We start from the raw sequence: 18911 nt of genomic DNA, 5'->3' as shown, positions 1-18911 counted from the left end.
CTGATTGGGCGAAGGGGGTGCCCCGCACTGAGCGCCCATTGGCCGGAGGAGCAGAGGAAGGGGCGGGGCTTATTGCCGCGGAAGGGTCCAGAACGGCCCGTGTCGCGGCCCCGCCCCGACATCCGGGGCGTTTGAGGAGGCGGGGCTTCTGCCGCGAGGACCAATCGTGTGTCGCGGCGCGCGGGAGCTGGGCCCCGCCTCTTAAAGGGGCCGCAGCGGGGTTGGGGGCGGGGGAAGAAGAGGAAGAGGTGGAAGAAAGGGAGGAAGAGGAGGAGGCGGAAAAGGCGGAGGAGGCGTGGTGGGGCTGCCGGGCCGGGACATGGAGCAGCGCGACGGGGGCTGAGCGGTGAGGGGCGTCTCGGGGGTCCGCACGGGGTTTAGGGGAGGGGGTCCCAGGGAGGGTCTCTGGGGGATGTGGGGTGCCTGAGGGGTCGCTCGCTGCGACAACCTGCGGGTCCTGGGCAGGGGGCACCTGCGGGGAGCTCGGGGGAGCGGCAGTGCCCGGGGAGGGGGCTCTGGGGGGCTCTAAGGGGGTGTGGGGTACCCGGGGCATGGCTCGGGGTGGTGCCGCCCCTCTCCTGCAGGACGGGGGGCATTCAACACGTGATACGAAGTGTTTGCCTTTTATTTGCACTCTTTTGGGGGAGGGAGGGCAGAGGCTGCGGGTTCCTGCTGTGGGTGTCCCCACGGCACAGGGAGCTGTGGCCGAGCCCCCCGAGGGAGGGCGAGGCTGTGGGGGGCTCCATGCCCGGGCCCCTTGGGGTTTGTTTCCTCGATGTCCCGGGGAGGGGAGCCTGGGCCGGCCGGGGACTCCCCTGCACACCCCGTCCCGCCCTTTGGAGCTTCCCTTTCTCTTTGCTTTTATCCTGAAATAATTCCCCCTCCGTGCCCAGCAGCGCGGATGGGCTGAGCTCTGCTCTCTGCGGCCCCCGGTGACCGGGTCCCGTCACCGGGTCCCTTCCCCCGCTGTGGGGCGGTCTGGCGCTGGCAGAGTGGCCGTGCTGCCCCGGGGCACTGCCCAGATGGCTCAGGGATTGTCCATAAATCGGATTTGTCCCGCAGCCGGGCGGTGCTGAGGTGGGGTCCGTGCCAGCCTGATCCCTCGGGGCTGAGGGGAGCCCTGGGCCGGGGGCACCCCTGTTCTGGGCGTCTGCCGGGCTCCAGGGGTGCCCGTCCCAGCCTGACAAGCCCCGGCTTCGTTGTTGTGTGGGGCTTCTGCTGCCCCGATCTGCAGCCGGGGTGCGTGGGGTCATGGCATGTCCTGAGCTGAGGGACCCACAGGGACTGCCCTGCCCAGACCCCCAATCCCACCCCGGGCATCCCAAAGGCTCCTGGAGCTCTGGGGCCGTGCCCATTCCCTGGGCAGTGCCAGCACCTCTGGGGAAGAGCCTTGCCCTGATCTCCAGCCTGAGCCTGCCCTGGCCCAGCTCCAGGCGGTGCTGCCCGTGCAGGGCCGGGAGTGGCGGGGCGAGAACGGGCTGTGGAGCCGGGCTGTGCCGTGCCGGGCTGTGTGGGAGCCGGGCTGTGCCGTGCCGGGCTGTGCCGTGCCGGGCTGTGCCGGAGCCGGGCTGTGCCGTGCCGGGCTGTGCCGTGCCGGGCTGTGCCGGAGCCGGGCTGTGCGGGAGCCGGGCTGTGCGGGAGCCGGGCTGTGCTGGGCTGTGCCGGAGCAGCCGCGGCTCCCGGCGGCGCCGACAGCTCTGGGCCGGCTGTGTCAGCGCTGCCCCGAGCGTAGGGAATGGTCTGGATGGATCCCACGGGACAGGGTTCACGTGCCCTTCCTGCCAGATCCCTCTGGAGGCTGCAGGGACCGGCCCTGCTCTGCCTCTGCTCCCTGCTGTCCGTGAGTCTGGAGGTTCCTGTGTCTCCACAATGGGATTTTCTCTGGCTGCCTGTCTGTGCTGCCCATCCCATGGCCGTGGGGTCACACGGGGTGTGGGACTGAGCCGTGTGTGTGGGGCTGAGCTGTGTGTCTGTGTGGGGCTGAGCCGTGTGTCTGTGTGGGGCTGAGCTGTGTGTCTGTGTGGGGTCACACGGGCTGTGGGGCTGAGCTGTGTGTCTGTGTGGGGTCACACGGGCTGTGTGGCTGAGCTGTGTGTCTGTGTGAGCTGAGCTGTGTGTCTGTGTGGGGTTACACAGGCTGTGGGGCTTAGCTGTGTGTCTGTGTGAGCTGAGCTGTGTGTCTGTGTGGGGCTGCACTGTGTGTCTGTGTGGGGCTGCACTGTGTGTCTGTGTGGGGCTGAGCTGTGTGTCTGTGTGGGGTCACAGGGGCTGTGGGGCTGAGCTGTGTGTCTGTGTGAGCTGAGCTGTGTGTCTGTATGGGGCTGAGCTGTGTGTCTGTGTGAGCTGAGCTGTGTGTCTGTATGGGGCTGCACTGTGTGTCTGTGTGGGGCTGAGCTGTGTGTCTGTGTGGGGTCACACAGGCTGTGGGGTCACATGGACTGTGTGAGCTGAGCTGTGTGTCTGTGTGGGGCTCCACTGTGTGTCTGTGTGAGCTGAGCTGTGTGTCTGTGTGGGGTCACACGGGCTGTGGGGCTGAGCTGTGTGTCTGTGTGGGGTCACACAGGCTATGGGGTCACACGGGCTGTGGGACTGAGCCGTGTGTGTGGGGCTGAGCTGTGTGTCTGTGTGGGGTCACACGGGCTGTGGGGATGAGATGTGTGTCTGTGTGGGGTCACACAGGCTATGGGGTCACACGGGCTGTGGGGCTGAGCTGTGTGTCTGTGTGGGGTCACACAGGCTATGGGGTCACACGGGCTGTGGGGATGAGCTGTGTGTCTGTGTGGGGTCACACAGGCTATGGGGTCACACGGGCTGTGGGGCTGAGCTGTGTGTCTGTGTGGGGTCACACGGGCTGTGGGGCTGAGCTGTGTGTCTGTGTGGGGTCACACAGGCTATGGGGTCACACGGGCTGTGGGACTGAGCCGTGTGTGTGGGGCTGAGCTGTGTGTCTGTGTGGGGTCACACAGGCTGTGGGGATGAGCTGTGTGTCTGTGTGGGGTCACACAGGCTGTGGGGCTGAGCTGTGTGTCTGTGTGGGGTCACACAGGCTATGGGGTCACACGGGCTGTGGGGCTGAGCCGTGTGTCTGTCCCTGCCCAGGGCTGTGTCATGCTGGACAGAATCCCAGAATCTCTGAGTTTCAAAAAGCCCCCCAGGTTCATCGAGCCCAGGCTGTGACTGGTCCCCACCTCGTCATCCTGCCCAGAGCAGGCCCGAGCACCCCAGTCAGGCATTGGTTTATCTATTTCCAGGTGTCCAAGATGTTGCAGGTCCCGCTACCGCTGGATCGGGACGGGATCCTGTTCCGGCTGCGTTTCACCACGCTGGCTCTCGGGACTGTGTTCTGCCCCCTCTTTGGCTTCCTCTTCTGTGTCATCTGGTCCCTGCTCTTCAACTTCCGTGAGACGACTGCGACGCACTGCGGGGTGAGAGACCCCCTGGGAAAGACCCGTATTCCTGAGGGGTGACAGAGCTCCTGTGTCCTCTGGGCTCCTCTCCCTCCTTCTGGGCTCTCTCTTTGCTCTCTTGGCCTCCTCTTCCTCCTCCTGGGCTCTTTGCTCTCCTGGCCTCCCTTCTCCTCTTGGGCTCCTATCCACCTCCTGGATTCCTCTCTCCTCTTCTGTCTCCTTCTGGGCTCCTCCCTGGGGCTTTCTGAGCTCCTCCCTGGGGCTTTCCCACCACAAGTGTTACAGGATCCAGAACAAGCTGCATTGTTCCATTGTCCTTGTGCTGCCTCAGGACTGGCAGCAGCAGGTTTGGCTTTGTGCTGGGACTGAAGGCAGTACAGGCTGCTCAGGCTGGTGTCCGGGCTGGGCACGCTGGGGGTTACTGCAGTGAGGAATAAAGGTGGGGAAGCTGAAGGGAAACGCATCGTCCTGGGGAGGGTTGGTCCAGAGCTGCTGCCCCCAGGTCTGCTGGAGTTCAGAGGAGCCACAGGAGTCTGGGCAGGGCGGGCCTGGAGCTCCATGCAGGATGAGATTGGGCTCCTCCCCAGGGCTTTCACCCAGCTGGATGAGCTGGGAGCTGGGAATGGAGGGCAGGAGTCATCTCACACCACACGTTTAGCAGGGCCTGGAGTGCCAGGAAATGGGGAATGGCTTGCAGTGCCAGAGGGCAGGGCTGGATGGGATCTTGGGAGTCAGGAATTGTTCCCTGGCAGGGTGGGCAGGCCCTGGCACAGGGTGCCCAGAGCAGCTGTGGCTGCCCCTGCATCCCTGGCAGTGCCCAAGGCCAGGCTGGACACTGGGGCTGGAGCAGCCTGGGACAGTGGGAGGTGTTCCCAAGCCTTAAGGTCCTTCCACCTGAGACCATTCTGGGATTCTGTGGACAACCAAGCGTGTAAAGGCAAGAAACCTTCGCAGGTTCCTGGGCAGGGCCCCCAGCACCCCGCGAGCTGCGTGGAGCCCCAGCAGGGCTGTGGGATCCGTGACCCGTGGGATGGGCCGGGGGCGCTGCCGCGATACATTCCCGAGCTTTGGGAGTAGGAATGAGCTCACTGGGGATTTAAAGGAAGGACAGTTTCTGTGCGAGGCTGTCCCCACTCACCCGTGTCCCCACAGGTGCCCAACTACCTGCCGTCCATCAGCGCGGCCATCGGCGGCGAGGCCCCGCAGCGCTACGTGTGGCGCCTGTGCATCGGCCTGCACTCGGCGCCGCGCCTGCTCGTGGCCCTGGCCTACTGGAACCACTACCAGAGCTGCCACTGCTCCCACCCCCGCTACCTGCGCCTCTGCCACCTCACCCTGCTGCTCAACCTGCTCGAGAACTTCGCCCTCCTCATCCTCACCTACGTGTCCTCCACCGAAAACTATGGTAGGTGTCACACCCTGCCTGGGCCCTGCCCCGCTGAGGCATTCCTGGGGCGCTGCTGTGCAATGAGACCTTTGCAGAGAAAAGGCAGCTAAAGACCCCCAGAGAGTCCACCAAAGTTAGTGGTGTAGAGGAATGATGTGCATGACATGCAGATAGCCGAGCTCTTCCTACAGTTCTTGTTGAAGCCGTGGGTTCAGGCTGGGGATGGAGCCTGCACCAGGCCTTGGCACTCGGTGCCCCCCGTGTGCCGAGTCCTGCTCTGGGGGAGAGGTGGGCAAGGTGGGTCAGAGCTTGTCCTGCTTCCCCTGCATCCCACACCTAGCCCGGGCTCTGGGCTGGCTCTGCTCCAGCTGCCCTCACACACCCTCCCCAGGAATTTCTGGGGGAAATTTCATGGCATCACAGAATGCCAGACTGGTTTGGATTGGGAAGGGACCTCAGAGCCCACCCAGTGCCATCCCTGCCACGGCAGGGACCCCTCCCACTGTCCCAGGCTGCTCCAGCCCCAGTGTCCAACCTGGCCTTGGGCAATGCCAGGGATGCAGGGGCAGCCACAGCTGCTCTGGGCACCCTGTGCCAGGGCCTGCCCACCCTGCCAGGGAACAATTCCTGATTCCCAAGAGCCCATCCAGCCCTGCCCTCTGGCACTGGGAGCCATTCCCTGCCTCCTGTCCCTGCAGCCCTTTTCCCCAGTCCCTCTGCAGCTCTCCTGGAGCCCCTTCAGGCCCTGGCAGGGGCTCTGAGCTCTCTCTGGAGCTTCTCCTCTCCAGGTGAGCACCCCCAGCTCTCCCAGCCTGGCTCCAGCCTTGTAGTAGTTTCTGGAAACAGAATCAGAGTTTTTCAGGTTAAATCCATGTCCAGAGCCCGGCCACGAAAGGCTGGCATGTGGTCTCATCTCAGAAGAACATAGGAGCCAGTGCTGATCTTCAGCTGCTGTTTCATCCTAAGATCTGGAGGAGGCACCAGGGATTAGCTGAGAGCACTGAGGTGCAGGAGCCAGCAAGGTGATGCTGTTGCAGTGGGAACAAACCCCGTGCTGGGATGTATCAGCAGGGCAGTGTTGAGTTGGCTTTGCCTGCACAGTGGGATGGTGATGGTGGATACTGTGTCCAGCTGTGGGCTGCAGAGGGACTTTGAACAAAGAATGCAGTGCCAGGAAATGGGGAATGGCTCCCAGTGCCAGAGGGCAGGGCTGGATGGGCTCTTGGGAATCAGGAATTGTTCCCTGGCAGGGTGGGCAGGCCCTGGCACAGGGTGCCCAGAGCAGCTGTGGCTGCCCCTGCATCCCTGGCAGTGCCCAAGGCCAGGCTGGACACTGGGGCTGGAGCAGCCTGGGACAGTGGGAGGTGTCCCTGCCGTGGCAGGGGTGGGATGAACAGGTTTTTAAGGTCCCTCCCAACCCAAAGTGTTCTGGGCTTCAGGGCTGTGGTGCTGTGAGCAGCATCCCAGGATCTTCCCCAGCCTTTGGGGTGAGGCTGTTCCGTGGTGGAGCCCAGAGACTGGGATGGCTCCTGCTGATGGAGGTCAGTGGTGTGGGACCTGTCCCTGCCCAGCTCACCCTCCCTGTCTCCTGCCAGCATTCCCTGTCCCCATGGCAAAGTGTCCCTGCCCCCCTTGTGGCAGGGTCTGCAGCCTGACCTGCCCCAGGGCTTCTCCAGCTTGTCTGCCTGGGCCCCTGCCCTTGGAAATCCTGGTGCTGCTTTGAGCTTTGGCTGCCTGGGCCAGCCTGGCCTGGCCCGGTGTGAGCCCTGGGAGGGCAGCCCGAGCTGTGGCTGTGCCAGGAGCTGGGGCTGACCCACTTCCTGGGATCCTCCTCCCAGACTAATCCCGGCTCTGGGGAAAGTTCCAGCCCTGAGCTGCCGTGCTCAGGTTAATCATCCCTGCAGGGCCCCCTCTGACCTCACTGCCCTGCTGGTACCTCCCTCCTGGCATGGACAGGGCAAGCAGGGACGGGCATTCCTGCTGCTCAGGTGCTTGGGAATTCAGCCCGAGGTTCAGTTTCTGGAGAAGGGCTGGGAAATCCTTTTCAGAGCAGCACTTATGAAGATCTCTCATCTGAAGGTGCAGGGGTTGTGTGGGGTTTGGGGCCTCGGGAGCAGCTCTGGCTTAGCCTTGCCCCAGCTGCTTTCCCAGCCTGATCCTGTACCTGGGCCAGTCCACAGCTGCACGAGGCAACCTCAGTGCTGCAGATGAGGCTGCTGATGTTGCTGATGGGCAGGTAGGTAATACAGGGGGCCAGAAGATGACTTTCCTGGATTTTGGACTGGCTCATTCTGCATGCCCCCTCCCCATGCCTCAGTTTCCCCATCTCTAGAACAACAGTGGCAATGCTGAGCTGCTCCCAAGGGTCCCTGAGTTTACAGCCGTGTGAAGTGATGGTCCCAGAGCACATGAACACCCTCCTGGCATTTTAGGATAAGTCTTCCAGGCCCTTTACCCCCTTCCAGGGGGCCCTGAGGCAGCACGAGCAGGTTATGGAGCTGTGCTGTGCCTGTCGCCTGCAGAGACCCCACTGGAGTCCCAGCATCACTGGGGTGCTGGGGCTCCCAGCAGAGCACAGAGCTTCCCAAACCCTGCCCCACGTTCCCCTTGTGCTCCTGGCTTGGATTGAACAGGAAACCTGTTGTTTGTCAATCCAGCAATCCACGAAAATGCCTTCATCGTGTTCATCGCATCGGCCCTGGGCCACATGCTGCTCACCTGCATCCTCTGGAGAATGACTAAGAAACACACAGTAAGTCCCGAGGTACAGACACTTTCCTTCCTTCTCTCTGCTGGGAGCTGGGAGGGGGCTCTGGGGCCATGCTGGGAGCTGGGGGGGGCTCTGGGGCCATGCTGGGAGCTGGGGGGGGGCTCTGGGCTGGCACTGGAGGGCTTTGGCTGTCCTTGCTTGTGAAATAACTCTGGGCAGGTGCTAAAGGAGCCAACAGCAGCAAGTGAAACAGGAGAAATCACCAAAATCCATTATTTGCCACAGCAAAGTGGGAAGGGAGAGTTTCATTTCCTGTTTTCTGGTTTTATCATTGAATCACAGAATGGTTTTGGTTGGGATGGGACCTTACAACCCATCCAGTCCATCCATTGCCATGGCAGGGACACCTCCCACTGTCCCAGGCTGCTCCAAACCCCATCCAGCCTGGCCTTGGGCACTGCCAGGGATGCAGGGGCAGCCACAGCTGCTCTGGGCACCCTGTGCCAGGGCTGCCCACCCTCCCAGGGAAGGATTTCCTCCCAGTATCTGATTGTTTTCATGTAGAGATCACATTGGAAAGCACTGTTGGCACTCCTGTGGATTGGAATTGCCCCTCCCTTCTCCATGCCTGTTTCTAAGCTGAAGTTGGCTTCCCTGTGCTGGGAATTGCTGCTCCTGCAAGCTGGGAGCAGCGGGCAGCAGGAGTTGTTCTCCCTTTGCTCCAGAATGCCTCTGAAGAGCAGGCTGGCTCTGGCTCTTTTTCTGGGGAGGGGTCAGGGGCTGCAGGGACTGGCTGGGGGGCAGCAGGTCTGGTGGAGGATCCAGCTAGGGGCTCCTGGCCCTGCTGCCGTGGTGCAGCTTCTGTGCCGTGCTGGTTTGTGGTGTGAGTCCTGGGCCATGGGCAGGACTCCCAGGTTTGTCCTGGGTTATGGGGCAGGTGGGCAGGACATCCAGGCTTGTCCTGGGTTATGGGGCAGGTGGGCAGGACATCCAGGTATGTCCTGCACTGTGGGCACTGACAGGGGACAGTGGGCACTGTGGGACATCCAGGTTTGTCCTGCACTGTGGGCACTGACAGGGGACAGTGGGCACTGCCGGGGGACATCCCGGTTTGGGGCTGTGTGGGACCTGCTCTGTGCCACGTGGCTCCTGCACGCTTGGCTTCACCTGTGGGTCTGGGCTCCTCTGTCCTTTCCCTTTGGGATGCTTCTCCCCAGCTGATCCCGGTGCAGCCCTGGTGGTCCCGGTGTTAAATGGGGAGGGGCCCCAGGCTGTGTTGCCCCAGGAAGGTGACAGTTTGCAGGGCAGAGCCCTTGGGAGCTGTGTGCCTGTGCCCCAGGGCTGGGGGCTGGCCCAAGGGACTGAGCAGGGCTGTAGGGCGGGTGCTGTGCCTGGGCCGTGTCCCAGCAGGATGAGTGCTGGGGGCCCAGCTCTGCAGGCCCAGCTCCTGCTCTGTCACTGCTCCTTGTCCTCCCCTTCGCCAGTTCACCGGGGCTGTCCCTGCTGCTTGCTCCAGAGACCTGGGAAAGAAGCTTCCAACAGTTTTAAGACCCCTTAGGAAAGGGACTTGTGGAGATGCTGAGGCTCTCCTCGCTCACTGGGAAGTGATCTGTTCCCTCTGGTGACACGGGAATAGTGTCACAGTCATTCCTTGGCAGCTTTCCCACGGCTTCCTTTATTTCTGTCATATTGTTCTGGCTTGCCTTTTTTCTGGGTGAGCCCTCCAAGGCCCCGGATCTCCTCCCATGCCACATCACCCACTGGGGCTGGTTCATCTCCCCTGCAGTGGGAGATGAGCTGAGACATCTCAAATCCTGCGCTCAGCTTTGGGCCCCTCAGGGCAAGAGAGACTTCGGGGGGCTGGAGCATGTCCAGGGAGGGGAATGGAGCTGGGGAAGGGCTGAAAGGGCTCAGCCTGGAGAAAAGGAGGCTCAGGAGGGACCTTCTAGCTCTGCACAGCTCCCTGACAGAAGAGGGCAGCTGGGGGGGTCGGGCTCTGCTCCCAGGGACAGGAGGAGAGGGAACGGCCTCAGGCTGGGCCAGGGGAGGTTCACATCGGATATTGGGAAAATTCCTTCCTAGAAAGGGCAGTGCAGCCCTGGGACAACTGCCCAGGACAGGGGTGGAGCCATTCCTGGAGGGATTTCACAGCTGTGTGGGTGTGACACTTGGGGACATGGGTGAATGGTGGCCTTGGCACTGCTGGGGAGCAGTTGGGCTCAGTGATCTCAGAGGGATTTTCCAGCCTCGTTGGTTCTGTGACTGCTCGAGGACTGGAGAAATGTGCACATCCCTGGGGGAAAGGGCAGGGCACATGGTGACACCTTGGCTGAGCATGCCACCACCTGGCACAGTGCCACCACTGCTCCCTCCTCCCATCCCGGAACAACCCTGCTGGTGCAGGGGAGCTGCCTTCGGGGCTGCGGGGTCCCCCCAAAGCTGGGGGTTTCCCCCAGGAGACAGGAGCCCTCCAGGGCCAGCCCTGAGGCCACGGGGGGGTGCTGTGTCCCTGTGCCAGCTCCAGTGTCCCTGTGCCAGCTCCGGTGTCCCCGCCAGCTTCGTGTGGCGCCACAGGATGGAGCTGTCACCCAGGGCAGGAGGGTGACGGATGAGGGAGGAGGAGGAGGAGGAAGGCGCCGCGGGGTGACACAGCTCCCAGACCGGCTGTGTCGGGGTGAAGGGGGCACAATGCTTGTCACACCACCAGGTGTCACCCCTGGCTAAGGGACTGCTGGTCCCCGCAACTGCCGTGTCCCCTGTCGGTGATGTGCACTGGGCTCCTGCCGTGAATCATTCTCACGGATCGCCCGGGCCGAGCGCCGTCTCCTGGGGCCTGTCCCACTCTCTGCCTGAAGTCCTCGGGCTCCAAGCCCTCTGCTCACGGCTGCTGCCCCTGGCAGGCTTGGCACAGTTCCTGTGGCACCCGCGGCTTGCTTGGCTCGGCAGGGCGGGACAGCGGGACACAGGCAGTGCCACTGCCACGTCCTTGCACATCCAAGGGCTTGGGCAGTGCCAGTGGCAGCCCTGCCACGTTCCTGGGGCTGTTCTATGCCAGGGCACAGCTTGATCCCCCGTGTGCATCACGGCACCTTGGGGCAGACTGGCTCGGTTTGTGTCCCTTGTTCACGTTTGCTGCCCGCAGCCCTGCAGCTGGCGATGGCAGGAGGGGACAGGCAAGGGATGGATCCGGTCCCACGGTGTTCCATACCTCCCTCCTCAGCAGAGGGTCCCCACAGGGTTCAGGTTCTCCAGGGCCAAACCTGGGACCATGTCCAGGACAAACTCCGTGTGGGGAGCTGGGGAGCTGGCTCTGTCTGGAGCAGGGAACTGGGGCGCTGTGCCTTCCCAGCCCCATGCCTGGCACCCCTTTTGGTGCTGCTGGAGGGGGTGAAGCTCCCCAGGGCTGGCAATGCAGCAGGGACAGGAATTGGTCTTGCAAAAGCTTCTCCTCCAGCAGGGCTCCTGTTGCAACTGCTGCTGTGCGAGGGCAGGAAGGTGCAGAGGAACTGGTTTGCAATGAGGAAGTACAGACGGTTACAGGGTGGCAAATGCTGAGAGAAGGGAAAAGAAGGCTCTGCAGGAGGGCAGAAACGAGAAAGCAGGAGACAGAAAAGGAGGGGAAAGGCAAAGCAGAGGAGAGAGATTCTGTAGAAAAGGGAAATGGAGCCTGGGAGCCTTCAGCTGTGGCTGATCACTGCACCCTGTGCTTGGCGCTTGGCCGTGGTGTGGCAGTGCCCACCTGGGCTGGCAGCTCTGCTCTTCCTGGCTGGCTGCTCACCCTTAAAACCCTCCTTCCCCCAGCCTTGAGGCACAGAGCTGGGCAGTGGGGCAGAGCAGTTTCACTTCTTGTTTGCAAACACATTTTTTCCCTCCAGCTCAGGGCTGGTGGCCTCAGCAGACACCAGTGTGGGCATGTGGTGGCCACCAGGCTGGCTGGCTCAGGCCCATCAGAGGAGGCTACAGAGCTGCTCTGAGGGCTGGAGCTCTGGAGTCAGGCTGGGAGAGCTGGGGGGGCTCACCTGGAGAGGAGAAGCTCCAGGGAGAGCTCAGAGCCCCTGCCAGGGCCTGAAGGGGCTCCAGGAGAGCTGCAGAGGGACTGGGGACAAGGGCTGCAGGGACAGGAGCCAGAGAATGGCTCCCAGTGCCAGAGGGCAGGGCTGGATGGGCTCTTGGGAATCAGGAATTGTTCCCTGGCAGGGTGGGCAGGCCCTGGCACAGGGTGCCCAGAGCAGCTGTGGCTGCCCCTGCATCCCTGGCAGTGCCCAAGGCCAGGCTGGACACTGGGGCTGGAGCAGCCTGGGACAGTGGGAGGTGTCCCTGCCGTGGCAGGGGTGGCAATGGGTGGGCTCTGAGCTCCCTTCCAGTCCATGCTGTGGCCAGTGGAGCTGGGTCTCCCTGGGCTGTGACCCACAGCATCGCACTCCCCGGGCATCCGCAGGGCTCAGGGGCTGAGCCCAGCCCAGGCTGCCGGCAGTGCAAAGGCACGGGGGGCTCTGGGACACAGCCCCCCTGTCCCCTGGGCCCAGCTGAGCCCCTGGAGCTGGAGCAGGGTGGCTGAGCCGTGCGAGCAGCAGGACCACAAGCGCCTTGGTGACCACGCGTGGTTTCACCCCAGCTCCTCGCAGCGCCCCTGGGAGCGCTGGCGGTGCCTCAGACAAGCCAAGCCCTCTATAAATAGCTGAGCTCTGCATGGGGCCCTTTGGCTCCGCGCTCTGCAGGGACCCGGAAACGCTCGAGGGGAGCTGGGGCTGGTGTGTGACACAGCCCTGCAGGGGCCACTTATCCCCAAAAGGGATGATGGCTCCGGGGCAGCAGCAGTGCCTGGGCGGTCCCTGCGCAGTGAGCTGCTGCCTTTTGAGTTAGGATCACTGTCCCCATCGGGAACTGGGGGTGGGCACAGTCCTTCTTCCTCTCTGTAGCAGTGGAAGAAGCAGGAAAAGCTCCTGTGCCTCCTGGCTGGTGGCTCACAGCAGCCACCCCTCAGAGCTGAGTTTGCAGGGCTTGGGGCTCCCCCAGGGTGGGGGAAGGAGACCCCCAGTGCCTTCTGTGGGAGCAGCACCCCAGAGTGTCCCCGGGGTGGCTGCTGCAGCCGCCTCTCCCCCTGCTCCTGCCTCACCTCGGCGTGCCGGGCAGTGTGTCTCAGCTGGCCCGCCAGCTGGGCACTAAATATAATCCCCCGTGCTTTTCTGGGCCAGACTCACCCGCGGCCACGGAGGGCTGGGGTGGCTGTGTGACACCGGGGGGCTTGCAGGGCCCCGGTCTGCCTTGCCAGGAGGAAGTTGGCAGCCACAGCTGTGCCAGCCCGGCAGCCCCAGCCAGGCCACGGGGGAGCCTGGCACCAGCTCAGCTTGGAGCACCCTGCCCTTGGGATTTTCTTATCCCCTTTTCCTCACAGGCAGACAGAGCTCGGTGGCTTCCTGCCAGGCTGCTTGGAGCTGCCAGCTCCTCTGCAGGGCTCTGACCTGGGGACTCCTGGTCCTGTCCAGGCTGAGCAATCCCAATTCTCCCAGTCTTTCCTCACAGCAGAGGTGCTCCATCCCTCTAACCTTGGTGCCACCCTCTGGCTCCCTGGGATGTTCCCAAGTGGGGGATCCCCACAAAGCAGGGGCAGTGCCTGGCACTGCTGAGCCCCGAGCAGGGCAGTGGGTGCAGCCCACACCAGTGAGGGGATGAGCAGCTCCTCTCCATCCTGCAGCTCCTGCAGCTCCCACCATGCTGCCCGCAGCGTGGGCTGGCCCTTGCCCTCCCTCCTGCAGCAGGGCAGGGGCAGCACAGCAGCCCCCACACCCCACTGTGGTCCCTATGCACCCCAGCAGTGCCTGGGCACCCTGCCCGTGCTCCCGCAGGGACCTTCTCCAGGTGCCAGCTTCCGAGCCAGCTCTGCTCAGCATCGTGGCACGTCACCTGTGCCACCTCCTGGGGACCTTGCCCTGTGATCCCCTGGCACTGGGCTGAGCCAGCCGTGCCGTGCCATTAGGGATTAACACCTAATTATCCGTGTGATAATCCTCGCCCAGACCGGGAGAGGGGGAGCTCAGGGGCACCCAGAGGTGCGGGGTCACTGTGCTGAGCCCAGGCTGGCTCCCACAGGGCCATCTCAGGGTCCCGCAGCAGGACGGGGGGTTGGAGCTGCATGACCGAACTGGCCTCTGCCCCAGTGCTCCCGGGAGGAGCCGCTGCCTGGTGGCCCCGGTGGATCCCTGTCGGTCCCGGTGGGTCCCTGGCGGCCCCGGCAGGGCTGCGTGGCCCCGGTGGATCCCTGTCGGTCCCGGTGGGTTCCTGGCGGCCCCGGCAGGGCTGCGTGGGCGCGGCGGGGCCGTGCCGGGCTCGGCGCTGCCGTTTGCCGTGGGAGCGCGGTGACAGCGCGGTGACAGCACGGTGGCAGCGGCTGTTCCGAGCCGCTTTTCCGGTGTGAAACTCGGGGCTCTGCCGCTCCCGGGGCCGCCGCCGCTGCTCCCAGCCGGGCTGCGCTGCCGCTGGCGCCGGGCCCGTCCGTGGCCGCGGGCAGGGCTAGCCCGGGCGCAGCGGGGCGACACCCGCGCGTCCCGCACCGTGGAGCGCCCGTCACTCCGTCCTTCCTCCCTGGGCTTTCCTCCCTGGCCGAGCCCCTGGCACGCGTTCCGGGGGTGATGGAAAGTGTGATGGGGCAATTTACATTTTCCTTGTTATCAGCGCTCCCTCAGAATGGAATCTTTGTCTCACGTGAAGCGTCGGGCCAGGGGGAAATTCCCCTCCCACGTGTAACAGCCCGGGCTGTCTGCGGCATCCCCAGCCCCTTCCGTGGGGCTGACCCCCCTTGCAGCCCCCTGCTCCAGGGCTCCCCTGCACCCTCCCTGGGCTCCAGACATGGCTTGGGGTTCCTCTGCCCCCCGGGCTGTGGGATCCTTACCCACGGCCCTCAGTGTGATGGGAGAAATAGAGGAAGGGACCTGGAGCTGGTTCCTGCTGTGGCTGCTGGGGGTCACTGCACCCACAGCCCCCAGCTTTGGGGTGCTGGGCAGTGGGTGGGGGAGCCCATCACAGGGGACAGGCCTGGCCCCTGGGGCGCACAAAGGCTGAGCTCTGGGGCACAGAAGCAGTGAGCTGGGGCTGTGGGGTTGCTGGCAGCATCCCCTTGCTCTGTTCTGCCCCGTCAGAGGTGGTGCTGGGGGGCAGGATGGGGCCCCTCCAGTGCCAGGGCGTGCTGGGCGAGCTCTCCAGCACACACCCGCCCCGGCTGCCGCCCCTTCATGTGGTTTCCTCCTCCCTGCTGCTGCTGTGGGTGAGGAGGTGCAGCACCCGGTGAATTCCTCATGCTTGGGGCCACCTGGGCCAGGGGATCTGCCTCTGGTAGAGCCTTGGCCCATCCTCGAGGAGTCCCCTGAGCACCCCAGCACTGGAGGCCCCATATTTGCTGGGACCCTGTGGTTCCCTCACTCCCTGTGTCTTCGTGTAGGTGTGAGCCCTGTGTGCCCCCGGGCACAGCCCTGCCAGAACCACCCCTGGGCCTGGCCTGGGGGGCTCTGCACAAGGAACCAGGGTGCAGAGACCCCAGGGCTGTGAGGGGCCAGGGCAGAGCTTCCCTGGGATGGGATGGGATGGGATGGGATGGGATGGGATGGGATGGGATGGGATGGGATGGGATGGGGATGGGGATGGGATGGGGATGGGGGTGGCTGCTCTGGCATTACCCAGCCCTTGGCCTCTTCCAGGAGCGCAAGTCATACAAGTGGAAGCAGCTGCTCTTCTTCTTCACCTTCATCACGTTTGCGTTCGCCGTGTGTGTTTACTTCCACCACAACTGGTACTGCGGCCCTGGAGGTGAGGGGGCTGCCTGGGGGCCATGTGGGGAGGGGGCTGGGTGGTCACACAGTCACTGAATCACGGGGTCGTTAAGGCTGGAAGAGATCCCTGGGATCAGCAAGTCCCAGCTGTGCCCCAGGCCCACCTTGTCCCCAGCCCAGAGCACTCAGGGCGACCTCCAGCCCTTCTGGGACACCTCCAGGGATGGGGACTCCAAAGCTCCCTGGGCAGCCCCTGCCAAGGCCTGAGCACCCTTTCCATGAAAAAATTTCTTCTGATATCCAAAAATTCTTCCTGATGTCTGACATCCTCCTAATGTGATGCCTTGCCTTCCAAATCCCAGCCCAGGGAAGCTCCAGGTGCACAGCCACCCTTCTTCCCTGGTGGGAGTCGAGCCCCCCAGCCCCTGCCCTGCTGCCCCAAACAGGTGGCCCAGAGACCCCCCAGCTCGCGGGGCAGATGCAGCTCCCCCTCACCCGCTGTGTTTCCCCCACAGTGTACACTGTCTTTGCCTTCCTGGAGTACCTGGTTGTCCTCTCCAACATGGCCTTCCACATGACTGCCTTCTGGGACTTTGGCAACAAGGAGCTGGTGGTGAGCTCGCTGCTGGAGGACAAGCACTTCTAGGCAGCCCCGCTGCGGGGGCTGCTGCCGTGCTGCTGGGCCGGGCTGTTTGCTGTGCAGCTGCTGCGAGATCGTGCCGAGAGCCAGGAGCGCCAGCTGCACCTGCAGCTCCTGCTGGGACCCCGTCCTGGCTGCTCCACGAGGGCAGGGAGGAGCAGGGTCCTGCTGCCTGTCGCTTTGGAGGATGCTCCAGGGAGAGCAGGATGCTGCTCCTGCTATCAGGGCACGGGGGTCCAGCCCTGCCCTGTCCTTTCTTGGCCCGGGGGGTCTCACAGTTCCTCCTTCAGGCTGGGGGTCTTGGGGCAGGTCCTCAAAAAGGGCTGGTGGCCTTTTGGGCTGGCTTCAGGCACTGGTGTCCCACTGGGCTGGGCCAGGGTCCTGGCCCATCTGTGCCTGAGTTCCCGGGAGGGAGCAGGAAGGTGCTGGGCTGTGCAGGGACTGCCTGGAGCAGGGTGGGAGTACACAGGACAGGGCAGGTGCTGGGAGCATCCACACCTCACTCCTGCCTGTCCCAGGAGCCTCCCCAGCAGCACAGGCTGCTCCAGGGGTGCTGTGCCATTCCAAGACGGTTTGAGGAGGAGGGGTGAGTGTGCTGGTGCTGGAGCTCTTTGCCCCAGTGTCCCCATGGATTCCCCTGTGCCATGGGGCCGGAGCTGGGAACCGCTGGGGTTCAGCACTGCCCCCAATGTGCAGCTCTGGCTGCTAGGGCACAGGGGACATGACTGGATGGCAGATGGGGGATACAGTGTCCCCAGGCTCCTCCTGCAATGCCCCTGGAAGGGGCAGCTGGAGCTCTCTTGATTTTGGGGAGGTCTGCACTTGCCAGGGCTCATCCCACCGCACGCTTGGCCAGGAAGGACCAGCGTGGGTCCCTCCCTGCCCTTCACCTGGGCACAGCCACCCCTGAGAGCCCCCTGGGATGTCCCACCGCTCCTCCCAGGGCTGGGCAGAGCCTCCTCCAGTGGGAGCTGGCAGAGCTGGGGCCGGGCTGGCTTCGAGCGGGTCCTGCCGCACGTGTCCATCGTCACTGTCCCCATCCATGGGCTCCATCCGTGTCCCTGCATGCGTGTGACGCGCTGCGCCGCAGCGCCTTGGCTTTGAAGTGGAAATAAAGCACCAAGTATTTTTGTGAGCTCTCGGCAAACTCCACAGCATTTCCACCTGGCCCAGCCTGGCACGGCCCTGGCACAGCCCGGGCAGGGCCGGAGCTGGAATGGGGTGCAGGACACGGACCCCGGGCACCGGGGCTGGAGTGTGGGAGGTGGATCCTGGGTGTAGGATCTGGGGTGCAAGGTGTGACCTCTGGGGTGTGGAATCCTGGAGCTGGGGCTCAGGATGCAGATCCCTGCAGGGTGTGGGTCACTGGGGCATGGAATGTGAAGCCTGGGTGCTGAGGTGCAGGCTGTGGATCACTGGGGTGTGGAATGTGGATCACTGGGGTGCAGGGTGTGGATCACTGGGGTGCAGGGTTTGGATCACTGGGGTGCAGGGTGTGGATCACTGGGGTGCAGGGTGTGGATCACTGGGATGCAGGATGTGGATCACTGGGGTGTGGGCTCTGCATCCTGGCTGTTGGGGCTGTGATGTGGGACGTGGCCCCTGGGTGCCGGATGAAGCCTGGGAAGGTTCAGCGAGGCTGGGAAGCTGCCAGGAGCCGGGCTGGAGGCGTGGGGCTGAGCCCACCCTGCAGCTGGCGGCCCCGCTCCCCGCCCAGCTCCAGGGACTGCTGACTGGGCTGTGGATCCTGCAGATCTTACAGATGCTGTGGGGCCAGGGGCTGGCACAGCCCCGGGGACAGAGCCTGGGGCTAGGAGGGCTGGGCTGGCACTGCCAGGGCAGGGGCAGGGCAGCTTCCAGGGGCTTGGTTCCCCCTGTCCCAGGCCATGGTGGGGCCCTGCCCTCGCTGCGGCCGCCCCGGGAGCAGCTGGGAGGGGAAGAGCCATGAGCTCATCCTGCTGTGCTGGGCCAGAGCAGGGCTGTGTCCTGCTTGTGTCATCATGGGGTCCCCTCCCCATCCCAGCACCCACTTCTACACCAAACCCCACTGGGGTGGCACCTCGCCAGCCCCACACTGCGAACAGGACATGACCCTGGAGATCCCCACAGGAGGAGCAGGACATGGCCATGGGGATCCTCACAGTGGGAGCAGGACATGGCCATGGAGATCCCCAGTGCAGGGCCAGGACATGGCCATGGAGATCCCCACAGGAGGAGCAGGACATGGCCATGGAGATCCCCACAGCAGGAGCAGGACATGGCCATGGAGATCCCCACAGCAGGAGCAGGACATGGCCATGGAGATCCCCACAGCAGGAGCAGGACATGGCCATGGAGATCCCCACAGCAGGAGCAGGACATGGCCATGGAGATCCCCACAGCAGGAGCAGGACATGGCCATGGAGATCCCCACAGCAGGAGCAGGACATGGCCATGGAGATCCCCACAGCAGGAGCAGGACATGGCCATGGGGATCTCCACAGTGGGACCAGGACATGGCCATGGAGATTCCACCTGGGCAGAGCAGGACAGGGCTGTTGGATGCCCATGGTGGGAGCAGGATTTGGTGCAGCCAGGACCCCCGAGCCCCTGGCCTTGCATTGCCCCTGGGGCCGTGTCCCGTCGCTGTGGGCTCCCCGGGTGGGGGTCTGGAGTGGCCAGGCTCTGCAGCAGCCTCGGGAGGCTCCTCGGGCACGGCCATGGGAGGGCTGGAGGCTGGAGCCCCCCAGCCCTGCTGCCCCCCAGCCCCGCTGCCCCCCAGCCCCGCTGCCCCCCAGCCCCACTGTCCCCAGCCCCACTGTCCCCAGCCCCACTGTCCCCAGCCCCTCTGCCCCCCAGTCCCGCTGTCCCCCAGCCCTGCTGCCCACGCCTGCCCCCAGCTCTGGCTGAAATGGCAGCAGGGAACAAAGGCGGCTTGTGGCGGGCACCGGGTCTCTGCCCTTCCTGCAGGAAGGCCCCGGGACCGGACAAGGGGCCCGTGTCCGGATCTGGCTGCCCTCCAGCA

General features: G+C 64.2%; 1 protein-coding gene across 4 annotated transcripts; it reads left to right on the top strand.

The window, feature by feature from the left end:
• The first annotated feature begins 209 nt into the window (after positions 1 to 209).
• Positions 210 to 17042, top strand: PGAP2 (post-GPI attachment to proteins 2). 4 transcript variants are annotated; one of them, XM_063393334.1, is made up of 7 exons: positions 210 to 346; positions 3252 to 3425; positions 4560 to 4812; positions 6234 to 6335; positions 7452 to 7546; positions 15196 to 15304; positions 15783 to 17042. In XM_063393334.1, the coding sequence occupies exons 2-7, from the start codon at positions 3261 to 3263 to the stop codon at positions 15911 to 15913; spliced, it is 855 nt and encodes a 284-aa protein (XP_063249404.1). In that variant the 5' UTR covers positions 210 to 346; positions 3252 to 3260; the 3' UTR covers positions 15914 to 17042. The 4 variants fall into 4 exon arrangements, with proteins under 4 accessions (XP_063249404.1, XP_063249403.1, XP_063249406.1 ...); XM_063393333.1 differs by having other exon boundaries at positions 7452 to 7558; XM_063393336.1 differs by lacking the exon at positions 6234 to 6335.
• Positions 17043 to 18911: the final 1869 nt, after the last annotated feature.

This window comes from Prinia subflava, chromosome 3 (assembly GCF_021018805.1).
Source record: "Prinia subflava isolate CZ2003 ecotype Zambia chromosome 3, Cam_Psub_1.2, whole genome shotgun sequence".
Classification (NCBI taxonomy): domain Eukaryota; kingdom Metazoa; phylum Chordata; class Aves; order Passeriformes; family Cisticolidae; genus Prinia; species Prinia subflava.
The sequence above is the reverse complement of the archived record's forward strand: the minus strand, read 5'-3'. Positions and strand labels throughout refer to the sequence as shown.